A 13,860-nucleotide genomic window follows, 5' to 3' on the forward strand; every position below is an offset into this window, starting at 1 on the left:
AAAATTATTAAACAGTGATAAAAGTTTGGTTCATTTTAGGTTCCTAATGCTTAACAAAATCAACAGCAAACAAGTGTCTAAATTATTTTAAATTCTCATCTGTCATTTAATAAAAAATATAAAGCATAATAATTTTCTACTTACCCTGGAAGAAACTCTGTCCCATGCTTGCTTCACCATAGCTTGATCAAGTGACAATTTACCATCTTTCCTTAATGATTGGGTTACAAGTTCAATCTGTTTCCTTTTTACCTCATACTGTACTCTGAAATGCTTAAAAGACTGTACAAAGACAAAATCAAATCAACGCAGTACAGGGTCAAAGAATGAAACTCTTCAACATTCATTGAGTACTACAATCTATGATTTTGTACTGATACCAGTCCTAATCGTTCCCAAAGAGGAGCAGCAGTAAGCTTGTATATTTACACTGGAATGCACTTTAACAGAATATAGGGAAATATAGGTAGGGCTTTTTTATCTCCCTTCAGTTATCAGATGTCTGAACCCTATATGAAAGGAAATAATAATGGATCTGATAAACAAGCAAATGGATCAAATGCTACTTGGGATAAACAGTGTCTGCTTTCAGAGAATGGTCAATATTCAGGAGAAAATTTAGGCCAAAATTTGTATTTCCAATTTAGACACTAACTTTTGAGAGAGGGATTAAAAATGAAGCTCTAAGCTCTGTCCTCTCCACCTGTCACCTCATTCAGCCTTCAGTCATACCTCCTATCTGAGCTATATTACGCAGGATCTGGAAGGACTGTACAGACACACGCTCACTCCTAACTAGGACAGTCCTTCTTCACACTGCTAGAAAAAGCTCCGTGTTAGGCAAACCATCTGTGCACTGTTCTACGTAGCAAAGCTGGAACTGACATTATAAATCCTCCACCAATAAAAGGCAAGGCAGTTTGTGTCCTTATTTGTCTAAACTACAGTTTATTGACTTGCATATATACAGATAGCATAAAATACTGCAGTACATGTTACACATAATGATGACAATAACGTCTTATAATACAAAATTTTCCCTATTCTTACCTGGTATTTCTCCTGTAAGCTCGTTTCTGACACCTGCGCTCGGACTAGGTCTCTTTCAAATTGTTCTGCCCACACTTTGAGGTCTCTCAGCATCAGTCTGTCTTCCTTCTATGATTTAGTGCAGCCACACACAAGAAAAGCATCACAGCCTATTAGTAGAGGTGTCATATATAGTCCAGAAATTAACATCTCTCTAGCAAAAAAAGGTCATTAGTTGTAGTGAAAGCCACTGGAACATCTGGGCCCAGTTCTCTCATCAGTTGTCTTCATACACTTTAACTGAAAAATACTTCCTGAGTATGAGAGAACAACTCAGCATCTAGATGTGAGTCTTACAGTGGTGAAATCACAACAACTTGTGACATTGTTGTGACACAGATATTATTTGCAGTTCTCATCTGATATTAAATTAACACAAAGTCCTTTAAATATGCCTCAACAGCTAATTTTAGTCTCCAACATATTTGCAGAGTCAATTTTCAGTAAAAGTTAATTGAGCTGACATGGGAAAGGATTTTATCATCTTTTACCACCACTTTATTATCTAGTCTGTTATTGCTGAAAATAGTTATTTTCTGAGTGACCTCAGAGCAATCCTTGGCGTCAAGCTCTGAGCTTAGAAGTTGGGAAAATATTTTGATAGAGAAAGTTTTAACAAGGAAAATGAAAAGAATGAAAGAGAACCCAATTTTTTTCAGTTTCTATTACTTCCATGCCATCTTACAGCTTTGAAGAACAGCATGTATGTTTTACAGTTTTGCTTTTAACACTTCAGCCTGTCATGGCAGCGGTGCTTTGCAAGGCTGCAAGGATCTCTGCAGAATTCAATGACCTGGCAGTGAACAGAAAAATGCTAACAGGAAATCTCAAGGTTGGTGAGTGTGTTATATGAGGTTAGCAGACAACAGAAAGGTTTTTTTTGTGTGCTGTGTAAGTAGGCTCATAAAGTGGGCTACAAGTGTCCATCTCAGATATCCAACCAATGAACCGTATGAACTGGCTGTTAATCAGAAGCTACTCTTTGAAACCATATAAGCCACATTACCATAAAATCTGTCAGAAACAAGTCTATTACCGTGAACAAATGCAACACTACATCATATGAGTTAATTGCCTAAAATAGGTGATTAAGTTTCAAGCATTACATGAGATTAGAAAAAACAGACCACATGATAAAAAACAATAACCACTGACTGTATTTAAGAAACAATACACTTTCTTTTAAGAAAAGATCCTAACCTGGGAAAGAAGTCAATTATGGTTCCTTTCTTTGAAAGCTGCCTGAAATATGCGAAATGTAACTCCCCTTAATAATTTTTAAAGTGTAGAGCTATTTCTTTATTTCAGCCAAGGAAAGGACAGGATCCTCAGATAAGAAAGAAACCCTTATTAGATCTTTCTGTACTAATTCTACTCAAAACAGCAGTAGCTGGTTGGACAGAATTTGCACAACAGATTGTGCAAACATCACAGTTATTATATATGTTAACTCACTAGGTAAATTCTTAGCTGGGTATTTGCACCAAGGTTAATATGACATTAGAGCAGCTGTGCTGGAACAAAGTTCACTATAGCTCATACTCTTGCCTTCTGACAATCCCCAAAATTGGTACCTGAGAAACAGCATAGGACACATATGACACTTCCCTGCTCCAGCTATTTGTAGTGCTGGGGTTTCCTTAGCTGCACAGTGTGCCAAGAAGCCAAAACTCCTAGTGATTCCAACTTCTAAAATAATTTAAATATATAGAAAGATAATAAAATTCCTAGTCTTCTAGTCTGGTAGTTGGCTCTGGCCTGGAAAAATAACATCAAGATTGTTTGAGACAAACAGCAAAGCCAGGACTACTCCCTTACGAGTAGAAGAATATAAGAAAGAATTCTTAACTCATTCAGCCATCAAAAAAAGAACTTTGGTATTAAATACACCCCATTCATTAGAAGTTGTAACTTTAGCAAGACTGTTGAGATCTCTGTTAGTATTTAGCTGTCAGCTCCATAAAGGCAATACTAAACTATGTATCTTAATGGATTGAAAGACGTATAATAATTCTACTAACCAAAACTTTAAGAAAGATATTCTTGAAGTCAGGAAGAGAAAAAGTGTGTTACAATGTTGTATTTTTCTTTTAATTCACACTATAAATTCACTTTTGTAAATCATGGCTTTTATTCCTCCATGGCTCATGTTCCTATTGCTGAGAAGCACCTCCTTAAGGTAACTCTCTGCAAGAAGAGCACCTGTGTGGCTGCAATATGTGCAAAATAAGTATTTTGCAAGACTCCTTTCAATACAGCTTAAAAATTTAATAATGGTTAAAACAGAGTTTGACCAAATCTTTCTGAAATAGAATATCACCAGGATCTAGAACAGCTCTATGGTACCTGAAGATAAAGAACACATGAAAAGTCACACTTCTAAATTGCATACCATTTCTCTGACACTAAGTGAAGAGATAAAGTTAGCAGGTGGCATTGAGTCTTCTTTGATTTTTTTTATTATTTAGGCTTTTTTTGTTGTTGTCTATTTTTCTTAGTTGCTGATGTAGGTGTTTCAGTAACTGCCTGAGTGCTGTTAAGGACTGTGCAACAACGCACAACAGGCATTTTTTTAAATTTATTTATTTATACATTTTTCGCAGGTTTCCAGTTCAGCACATCACTTATCACCTGTGAACTTGGTTCTGTGGTCCTTGGTTGATACAAAAAGCACAAAATATTCACTTTCTTCAAGGCACAAAGCACCTGTCACCAACACACCCAGGTTTAATGAGCTATCATTCTTAAAACAAGACTTTCATTAGTGCCTAGTGGTTCTTACTCCAAGCAAAAAAATATATCAAAAGGATATTCTTACAGATATGTAAACTATTTTCTAAAGCCTGCACATCTTTAGTAGCATACAGATCAGAACATAAACCATAAGAGAAAAGTTATCTAATATAATTTTAAGTATTTGTGTTTTCCCCAGTGTGAGGATCACTGAGATTTCTGATCACATTTATTTAAATTTATATAAGCCACTGTAACTTATTTTCTGCATGTTACTTACAAAAAGAATTTTAAAGTATTAATTTACCTTGATGCTATTGTATGAATATTTGCTGATTTGCAGAGATTAACAGAATTGGAGCACTCAACTATCAAAGAAGATCAAAGAATTAGAGAAAAGGGCATATGAGTTCCAATATTAAAAGGGGGTACAATTTAAATTTACAAAGAAATTTTTCACCCCGGACTTAAAGTCAAAACATTATTTTTAACTGATACGCTAGAGTTAATTTGAAAATTACATAACACAGAATACTTCGGTGTTTGAAGCACTAAAAATACACATCTGTGTTTCATGTGAAATTTAATTACAGACTAGAAAAGGAGTACTTTGTTGGGTTCTCTAGTATGTAATTATACATCAGGTGAACTGCTCAAATTCTCAGGCAGAGGCAAGATAGAATTTTCAAATATGAACTTTTAAATCTAAAGAAAATTAAGTCACCTGTTCTTTCAGGGATGTTGAACTATTGAATTGCCTGTGTGCTGAGAAAATCAAGTCCCTTTAAAAATCTATACATGAATTCAATTAATGACACTATTCCTTTTGAAAACTCTGGTTTATATGTATGTGTTACTGGATGTATATATGTGTTACTGAAACACGTTCACTGACAACAGTATCACAGATGAATGGTAAATGTTGAGCCAAGCATCATCTTCAGGGATAAGCTATTAATGCCTATCTGTAAAACCGGACAGTAAATCACTGGAGTAGCTCAGAATTTTTTTTTTTTTTTTGCTGTTGCTACTCAGGAAATTCCTCTGACATTGGGGAACTCTGCTGGCGACAGGATTATCTTCTGAATTACTTGCTCATCAGAGCACAAAAAGAGCAAGACTTTACATGAGAAATACTATGAAGGATTGTGCTTCCTCTACAACTAAATTTATACCATGATAAAGAAATTGACAGATCTTCTGTCATTTCAAATCTTCACTAGCTGAAGCAGCAATGCACTGGGGCTGTGTAAGTATAAGAATATAAAACACAGACTCATTAAAGCTACCCAAACTTGTTGGAATGGATTGAGATGATGGGAATAATTCTTCTTTCAGTATTAATCTTCACTTCAACACATAACACTAGTTAGATACACAAAATATGAGATGAACCCTTGATCATGCTTACTTGAAAATAACCTATTACTTATATATTAAAAAAAAGAAAACAAAACACAAAAATTAGTGTGGAACCAAAGTAATTAATTGCATCAGGTCAAACTATTAACACTATTGACTGACCGCACGGACACCTGTTATTTGTTTCATAACACATGCATTTCTGCTGTCTTCCAGCTTCACCTCCAAATGTTCATCTCAAAGACTGCATGTTAGATTTCTGAGCTTCTCTCACTTAATACCAGACAATTATAAGTACCTAAATGTCCAAGAGTATTAAAAATTATATTTTAAAAAACATCATAATTCATGTGAAAAAAGGAGCAGTGCATATCATGCAATTACACATGAATGCTCTCTCCTTTTAACACACACTCCACATATATCACTTACACAATCACATGCACAATCTAGTATCTACACTATAAACCTAGTGTCATATAAAATATCCATCTAAAACGAGATTAGATGGGTAGAAACATTGATCTGTAATCTATTTTTTCATGTTTATAGCTATACTTAAGAACACCAAAAACATAGTCTGAGATTTATTATAGGAAAGTTTACTTGCTTTTCTATAATATTTATCTGAAATTATAAGCATTAGGCTGTTAGGATAAGTTTATGTAAGAAGGCAGACTTAGGTTCATCATGTTAATCTATTTGCTTTTTTGGAAAGAATAACGTAAGGTTAGCAAATCAATGTTCATAAAAACACCCAAAATCCAAAGTCAAAAAAGTGCAGGATAAAAACAGGTAACAAGCACAAAAGGTCCAATTCAAGCAATTATCCTGAAGCATATTACCCTTACCTTAAATTTCATAAAAGAAATGACAAAAGTTGGGATTGCTTGAAGCTCCTAGCAATATGAAACAAATGAGAAAACAAGAAGAAAATACTGACCACCCAAACAAACAAAAAAAAAACAAAACCAAAACAAAAAAGGCAAACAAAATAAAGCAAAGCACACAGAAAGTCCAGAGAGAACAATGAAAGAACCACACAAGAATACAAGACGTACTTAAAATATTATCAAATACATGTATCTGTATCATATCTAGTGAAATAGTTTTCATATTAGATCTGATTTCCAGATTACTAGTCACCACATGATTGAACTTTAGAGTAACTGTGATTCTTTGAGATGTGTTGACTATATAAGTTCACACGTGCACAGCTGGCCCATGCGTGATATATTAGATCCCTTTTAATTCTGGAAACGCAAATTCCTTATAAACTCTGCACTGAATTAGGAGAGAAGATGAATAAGAATTTGTATGGACAACACATTTGAGGAAACTCAGTGGCAGCTGAGACTTGGCTAGAGGGCAGGGGGAGAGGGCTAGAAATCCTTCCCACCCCCATGAAAAACTACCCAGACACACTCCACAACAAAGTAGGATTCTTCTAACTAAACGTAGGTATCTGGAACTGAGACAGATAGTCACTTGTTCAGTTCTTTTTGACAGATAAAAAAAAAGTCGCATCTAGCATCTACTGCCCAACTCATGTCATTCTACAGAAGGCACTTAACACAGGTCAGATGGAATACACCCTAAAAGTGCTTCATTTTGGAAAACAAGAAATTAAGAGTATCCCAGGAGTTTAAGAGGCAAGAGGCTTGCAAGATTATCTCTCCCAGGCACTGGATTCTACCATTCTGATATATATATATATATATTTGTTTACACCAGACTTCAGGGAGAATACAGGCCAAGAATATAGGGATTATACAGCTCACAAAAATACAAAGCAAGTCTGGATTTCTTTTTAATAAACTGCCAACAACATTTTACCTATCATTACCTACAGGAAGGATTCACCTGAAGCAGTTTTAACTCTGCTGAAATGCTCTGCAACACAAACTCCCAGAAGACAATTTATTTAGGACATCATCTTAAGAAAGACACCACCTGGAAAAGTGTCTCTCACTGAATACAGGTGCAGCGTAAGTACATAGCTTTTAGTTTCTTAAAGATGGATGAATCCTGTCCTAAATTACAAAACTAACCAGATGATACAAAATTCCTAAGGAAAGCTTTATGATGGACATGGATACTCGAGGTCAGTATGAGAGAAGAAAGGGGCAATAGATACTGTTCTCCCGTGCACTGTGTTAATGGTGATCACAAGTGCATCAAGCTCAGCAACATGGTCTCCACAAAACACAAAATGGCTATCTTGAAATGAACCTGTCTTACATGTTTGGTCTGATCTTGCACATATTTGCATACCTACAGCTGAACCTGCAGGCAACACTTCTTGAAAAAGAATAAATGAATTTTCAATCTAAATCAATTACATAGTCACAGAAATACCTGACATCTGATTCACTGCCAACTCTGTGCACTGAGACTAGAAATACTCTCTCCTTTACATTTTTTCTAGTCTGTTAATCAAGCAAGGTGAATATTAGAAAAAACATGGGTGTAGAATGGGGTTAAAAAAGGCACTTAAATGGCTTGTATGGTCAAAAAAGTAATTTGTTGTACTCTGACATATGCAGTTACTTTCGTCAAAAAAGATTTCTTTTAATTTTGTGAAGAGTTAAGTTCATGAATGTTTCCTTAAGTACTAAAGAAAACAGTTCTTGCTCTTATAAAAAGAATCTACTTTGCTATTTTTTCAAAGGAACTTGAATCTCCATTCTTGTATGATGGCATTTAGAAAAGAGCATTCCTCTTGCATTGTAAGACCTCTATTGTCATGGTTTCATTAAAAAAAAAATCTTAAATATATCTACTATGGTTTTAAATATTATCACAGAACTGTAGAATCAAAGAAGGGCTAAGGTTGAAAGGGACCTCTGGAAATCATCTGGTCCAACTCCTCCGCTCAAGAAGGGACATATGGAGTCAGTTGCCCAGGATCATAGCCAGATGGATTTTGAATACCTCCAAGGACAAAGAAACCTCTCTGGGAAACTTGTCCCTGTGCTCAGTCACCCTCACGGTGAAAAAGTGTTTCCTGATGTTCAGAGGGAACATCCTGTGTTTCAGTTTGTGCCCATTGCCTCTAGTGCTGTCACTGGGCACCACTAAGAAGACTGTGGCTCTATCCTCTTTGCAGCCTCCCTTCATGAATGTACACATATTGGTAAGACCCCTCTGAGCCTTCTCCAGGCTAAACAGTCTCAGCTCTCTCAGATGCTCCAGTCCCTTCATCACCCTTGTGGTGCTTTGTTGGTGTCTCTCCAAGATGTCCAGGTCTCCTGTACTGAGGACCCCAGAGCTGGACGTAGTGCTGCAAGTGTGTCCTCACAAGGTGACAACCTCCCTTGACCTGCTGGCAGTTCTGTCAATTTGGATCTGCTGTTGTGATAGCCTTACTTAACCTGGTGATTTAAATGATCCTTTGCTCAATTTTCACCAACTTATATGCAATTAAGAATCTGGGCTAAAATATGTGAAAGCACTCAGTGAAAAATAAAAAAAAATCAACACAAAACTCCACAAGACATTTCAGTACAAAACATGTGATTAAGATTTTTTTCATAAGTATCATGTAATACGAATGACACACTTATTTTGCCAGGGGTTATCTGCCTATCTTGTTTCATCTAGGTATCCTGCAGTGAACAGGATCAACTGCATGAAATCCTGGCTTCTTTCACCCTCCCTTCCAGAACTGTGTAAACTAAGGTCCTAACATTTTTTAGAATTTGTATATCATAGTCTGCCAAACCTATCATTATAATTTTCTTGAAAACAGATAAAATATCTTAAAATGCAAGTTCTGACTATGAGAAATTTGATTCTGTTGACAGATTCTCCCTGAAAAGTCATAAGTAAAGCAGTTGAGTGCAAGTTAAGCTTCTCTCAGTGATATATGACAGAAATAAAAAAGTTTATAGTAATAAAAGACCAAAGTGTGCCAAAAGTTTTGCCATTTGATGGTTTGTATATATCCAGTCTCAAATTGATGAAAGCACTTTTCCCATCAAACTATAACAGGCTATGTGGTCCTCATCTTGTACTATGACCAGAGGTGAGAGAACTGGAAGTTATGGTGGACAGGACTCGGGAGCAAGATATAGACAGGACACAGGTGCCTGATAGGGATAAGAATTTCTCCAGAGATGAATTAGCAGAATGTGTCAGAAAAAACTGAGGGTCCCATTGCTACTGTAGACTGGAAACTCCACTGATGAAGTGATGTTTGTCTTAAACGGCCAGACACTCCATTGGGGTGTGAGAAGGAATATAGTTCTTCCTCAAGGAAAAAAGAAATTATGATACTAGAATTTCAATGCAATGTCAAACTCTTACTTTCTTCTCAAAGTCTGGGAGTTCCCGATTTCTGCAGTGTCACGTGCAGGGGATCAGCAGTTCTACCAAAATTCACCTGGATTGCTACTGGAATATCTTAGCGACATCTAGGAAGAGGAAGTGGTTTAGGGCTAAGCATGTCGAAATGATGATTTTGTGTTGTTTCTAGTAATTCACTGGGAATTCTGGAGGCACCTCAGTGGCTTCCCTTGCACAGCTCATGTGCTACCATCTATGATCATCTCTGTGGGTACAGCCAGAGGCAATCAGAGTGTGGAGTGGCTGAGTCCTGCGTTGTCCTGCATTGTCTCTGCATAAAGCTCAGGAGAAGGTGGCAAGGTTGTTCCTCAAATTCCAACCCCAGCACAAGTAGCAGACCAGGCCGAGGCCGTTGGCAGCAGAAACTGCACTGTGTGCCATGGTATGAAGGTGATGGGACTGCCTTAGCCTGCCACAGGCCATAGCATAAGGCTTCAGTGCTCACTCCTTCTGCTTTAGCAGCCTCATTGCTCAGTGGGATGCTGTGGCATCAGCACATGTATGTCCTCAACCAATGTTGCAGCGAGGAAAATGAAAAATTCCAGAACTCAGACACTGGAATCGGACAGCAAAGCTACAGCTGCCTTAGGCACACATAGCCACAAGGAGGGAGATTCACTGCTCTCAAAGCTATTCTATACTCTGTAGGGAATGCAAAGAAACACAGATAAAAATTGCTTCCTATTTCTCTCTTGCTGGGGCTGAGCAGATTGTCTCAGCAGTGTTTCCTGTGTTTGCCATGAAGAAAGCAAATGATCAGGATTAGGAAGTGAGTCATGATCACTTGGCACCAGTAAGTGTAGCCACTCTAGTGTAAATCCAATGCACAAAACAAAAAAAAGCAACAAGAAAAAAATGACAGAAAACAACTCCTTAGAGAGAATAATCAAACATCACTGTGCAATAGAAAGAAACTGGTGTCAAATTTGTAACTGCCTCCATTTTATTTTCTCCATCTACCAGTTAATATCTGTAATATCGGTTCCTTTATCCTCAGCCATCTTTCCCAATTTTCTTATTGTGTCCGCTTTTCACCTGAACTGCTCAACAAAAGCAAACATAATAAAATATGAGAGCTACAAACTGTATTTATAAAGTCCCCCTCATGAAAAACTGATTTGTGTAGTTATGCAAGAGGAACTTACGTCATTGTCCTGCACATCAGTCACTGTATGATGAGGATCAGGATAGTACTTCAAAAACTGCGCTACATAGGTCATGACAGACTTTTCATCTGGCTTGTCAACATCCACATCTACACACAAACAGAACACAATAAATTATTTTTTAGCTGAATGGCATAAAATGCTGCTTAAATGTCTAAACACTTTGAAACTGCACATCTGATTTAACCCATGCAAGTAGTTCAAACTTTTTACAACTATGGTACCTTCTGGATCAAGGAGCCTTGGAATTCCTAGTTCTGCTTCTGCAAGTGTGAAGGCTTCTTCCAGGTTTTCTCTATTCGACCTTCCCCTCACTTTCTCCATGTCCACTAAATCTGGTCGAATAGCATGAATAATGGAATGAAATGCAACACCACTCCTCCAGCTTTGTCCAAAATCTTTTATTTCAATTCCAACTTGCCTAAAGAATATTAAAGGAAAAAAAACAAAGTGACTTGCAACAACATCAGGACTAGAAGAAACAGGGGAGGAGACAAGATGTTCCACCCAGTGGTTACCCATATGAAACCTAAACCACCTGTTTTTCCTGCAATGTTAATCAGGTTGACTACAGCTCCATCTATCTACTGTAGAAATTCATTTCTGCCTACAAAGATCCAAGAGTATGTGTCATACGCTTACCATATTTGTCTCCAGTGAGCTTGTCAGTGGCAATAAGCCAATGGTATTTTGAACAAAAGAAGTGCACCAAAGTTCACTTAGACATTACGGTAGTCTTGCCACTGGGAGGTTCACAGCAACAGTAACTCTGAATGAAGGCTTCATCCAAAGCTCACTGTGATGAGTGAAACACTTTCACTGAGTTTTATGAACTAGCCCTTGCAAATTACACAATAAAGCAGGGCTGACCAAAGTGTAGCCTCCTTCCTCTCTGCTTCTTTCAACGCATTTCACCTACTCTTGCCCATAATGATGACAGCTGCATTTATGAACCTCATTTTTCCATTTGTATTTTATTTGTTTACATGCCTGGAAACTGCAGCTGAACACTTCCCGTTATCCATCTCTTACTGACAACAGCGCCATAGGAAGAATGCCAAATTAGACTGTAGTGCACTATAAATTACTGTTTTCTACCTATTTATTGGAGAACTAGAGAAAGTCTCTACCTTTTCAGTTATATTTCTTTCCACTAAGCCACCATTGGATAACTGGCCATTTCTCCTCCACTTTTTGTACATTATTGTTCTCTTCAAATAGCAGTGACTCCTTAGTTCGAAAAAATAAATCCATTATATTCTTTTACATCTTTGATTTTTATTTTCTTATTGTGGAAGCCATCAAACTACTATTATATCTTTGATCTAATTTATGCTTTTTTTTATGCCACTTTGGAAACAGAGCAAATGTGGGATAATTATAACAAATAAAGAAGAAAATTCTTAAGTTAACAAGAGATAGCAAGAAATAACTCTAACTTAACTTGGATTAAAAAGAATGAAAATTCATGGCAATTTCTTTAGTAATAGGTCCTTTGTATCACAAAACTGCAGAAGGATATTCATAATTTTTCATCACTTCCCTTTCAACACCAAGTGCCAGAATTTAGTGTTCCTACAAGCTCTGTCATTGAGGAATGCTAGCTCAGTGTGTGACTTGCATTGTCACATTGAGTGTTTTGGCAGCAGGACCAGTACTTTGTCATTCAGACATGTAATTCTCTTTTCAGTTCCTCATTCTGTCAAAGATAATCCCATTCATTAATTGGAAACTATAAAATATGATTGCTTGTAAAATTAATGCAAATAATTCTTTATTACTTGCCTGTTGTATGGTGGTGATATTTATCAGCCTCAATTACCAAAAATAATATGATGACAGAGAAGTGCTGTATAAAAACAAAGCAAAAGGACAATCCCTGACCTACAGACTTTAGAATCTGAAGAAAAAGTCTGCCCGTAAAATATAAATTCAGTTAATTTGTAGGTTACTTACTTTGCTGCTGTGTACTGTATCCATTTTAACAAAGCCTTCCTGGCACTTCCTTGGACCTTGGTTACCACCTTCCGTTTGCTTGGGGGACTCGCAGTTTCTGAACTGACAACACTCTCCACAGAAGAAGCGCTGCTAGACAATGACTGCAGCTGTGGGAGGTTGCTGGTAAGCTCTTCAATCTGCAGGGAAAAAAATGTTAATGGACTGTTCGTAGATAACCTTAATTCTCCCCAGTTTCTTAAATATTTTCCTAATACAACTGAAAAAATAAAGTTGGGCAGAAGCTATGATTAACATGCTGTGTTATTTAACTGTACATTAAAGTAGCTTCAAAAATGCTAATGTATGCGCCCTGATGGTGGTATTAATTTCAGAAGTACATGACATCAAGCAATCAGACATTGTTGACACTCTACAGCTAGAAAAACAATCAAGTGTGTCATGTTATCTATTATGAAAAATTGCCATTGAAACAGGAGACAGTGGCTTACATTTAGCTTGAATTCAAATTAGAAAACAATCCACTAATTTCAGAGGAGGCTCATTCAACTAAATGGAAGTAACCTCAATGATCTCCTCTGGATAGTTCTTTATTTACCATTTTACTCTTTTTCCGCAAATTCAATTGCAGCTTTGCTTACAGGTACATTGTGAAGGAATAGTGAATGGATTGCAGGCAAAGTGCATTAGCAGTGCTTGCCAAGGGTGTATGACAGTTATTTGCATCATGCCTTCCATCAAATGAAAATCTTTAGTGACCCTTTTAAGAACATGAAGTTGACTAACAATCTGGTTCTCTAGCATGAAAAAGTAATAGCCAGAGGATGTTTCAAGATTGCTTATGCTGCCTAGTTTTGGCAAATCACAGAATGTGTCTGCCACAATGAGACACATGAGTTCTCATGCCTTTCTGCTTCCATTCATGTTAAAATGGTGTATCTGCCCATGACGACTAAAGAAAATCCCCAAAAATGACCCAACTGAAACTGATGTGGAGAATTAGACTTTCAGTAACTCTGAGAAGTATCATTTTCCCCATTCATGTCGGTGTGCTAGAAATTAAAATAAGACTGTTAATAACACTCTGACTAACTTTTAGTCTGGGAAGGAGATCTGAACCTTCAAGGCATCTCACTAGTTGGTGCTTAGGAGAACAGCAGTCCTGACACATGAAAGCTACATCACAGGAGAGCCAAAGCCAAAGAAC

At 36.9% G+C, this 13,860-nt stretch overlaps 1 protein-coding gene across 3 annotated transcripts in view; it reads right to left on the reverse strand.

Moving 5' to 3' along the window:
- Nucleotides 1-13,860, reverse strand: part of SYNE1 (spectrin repeat containing nuclear envelope protein 1) — a 300,424-nt gene that overhangs the window by 218,138 nt on the left and 68,426 nt on the right. For all 3 annotated transcript variants that reach the window (XM_071806433.1, XM_071806432.1, XM_071806430.1), the window contains 5 exons: nucleotides 12,654-12,832; nucleotides 10,922-11,118; nucleotides 10,677-10,786; nucleotides 1,051-1,158; nucleotides 145-282 (listed from right to left, as the gene is read on the reverse strand). In XM_071806433.1, coding sequence (XP_071662534.1) covers nucleotides 145-282; nucleotides 1,051-1,158; nucleotides 10,677-10,786; nucleotides 10,922-11,118; nucleotides 12,654-12,832 — 732 coding nt within the window. The remainder of the gene's footprint in view (nucleotides 1-144; nucleotides 283-1,050; nucleotides 1,159-10,676; nucleotides 10,787-10,921; nucleotides 11,119-12,653; nucleotides 12,833-13,860) is intronic.

The sequence above is a fragment of the Patagioenas fasciata genome, chromosome 3 (genome assembly GCF_037038585.1).
Source record: "Patagioenas fasciata isolate bPatFas1 chromosome 3, bPatFas1.hap1, whole genome shotgun sequence".
NCBI lineage: Eukaryota > Metazoa > Chordata > Aves > Columbiformes > Columbidae > Patagioenas > Patagioenas fasciata.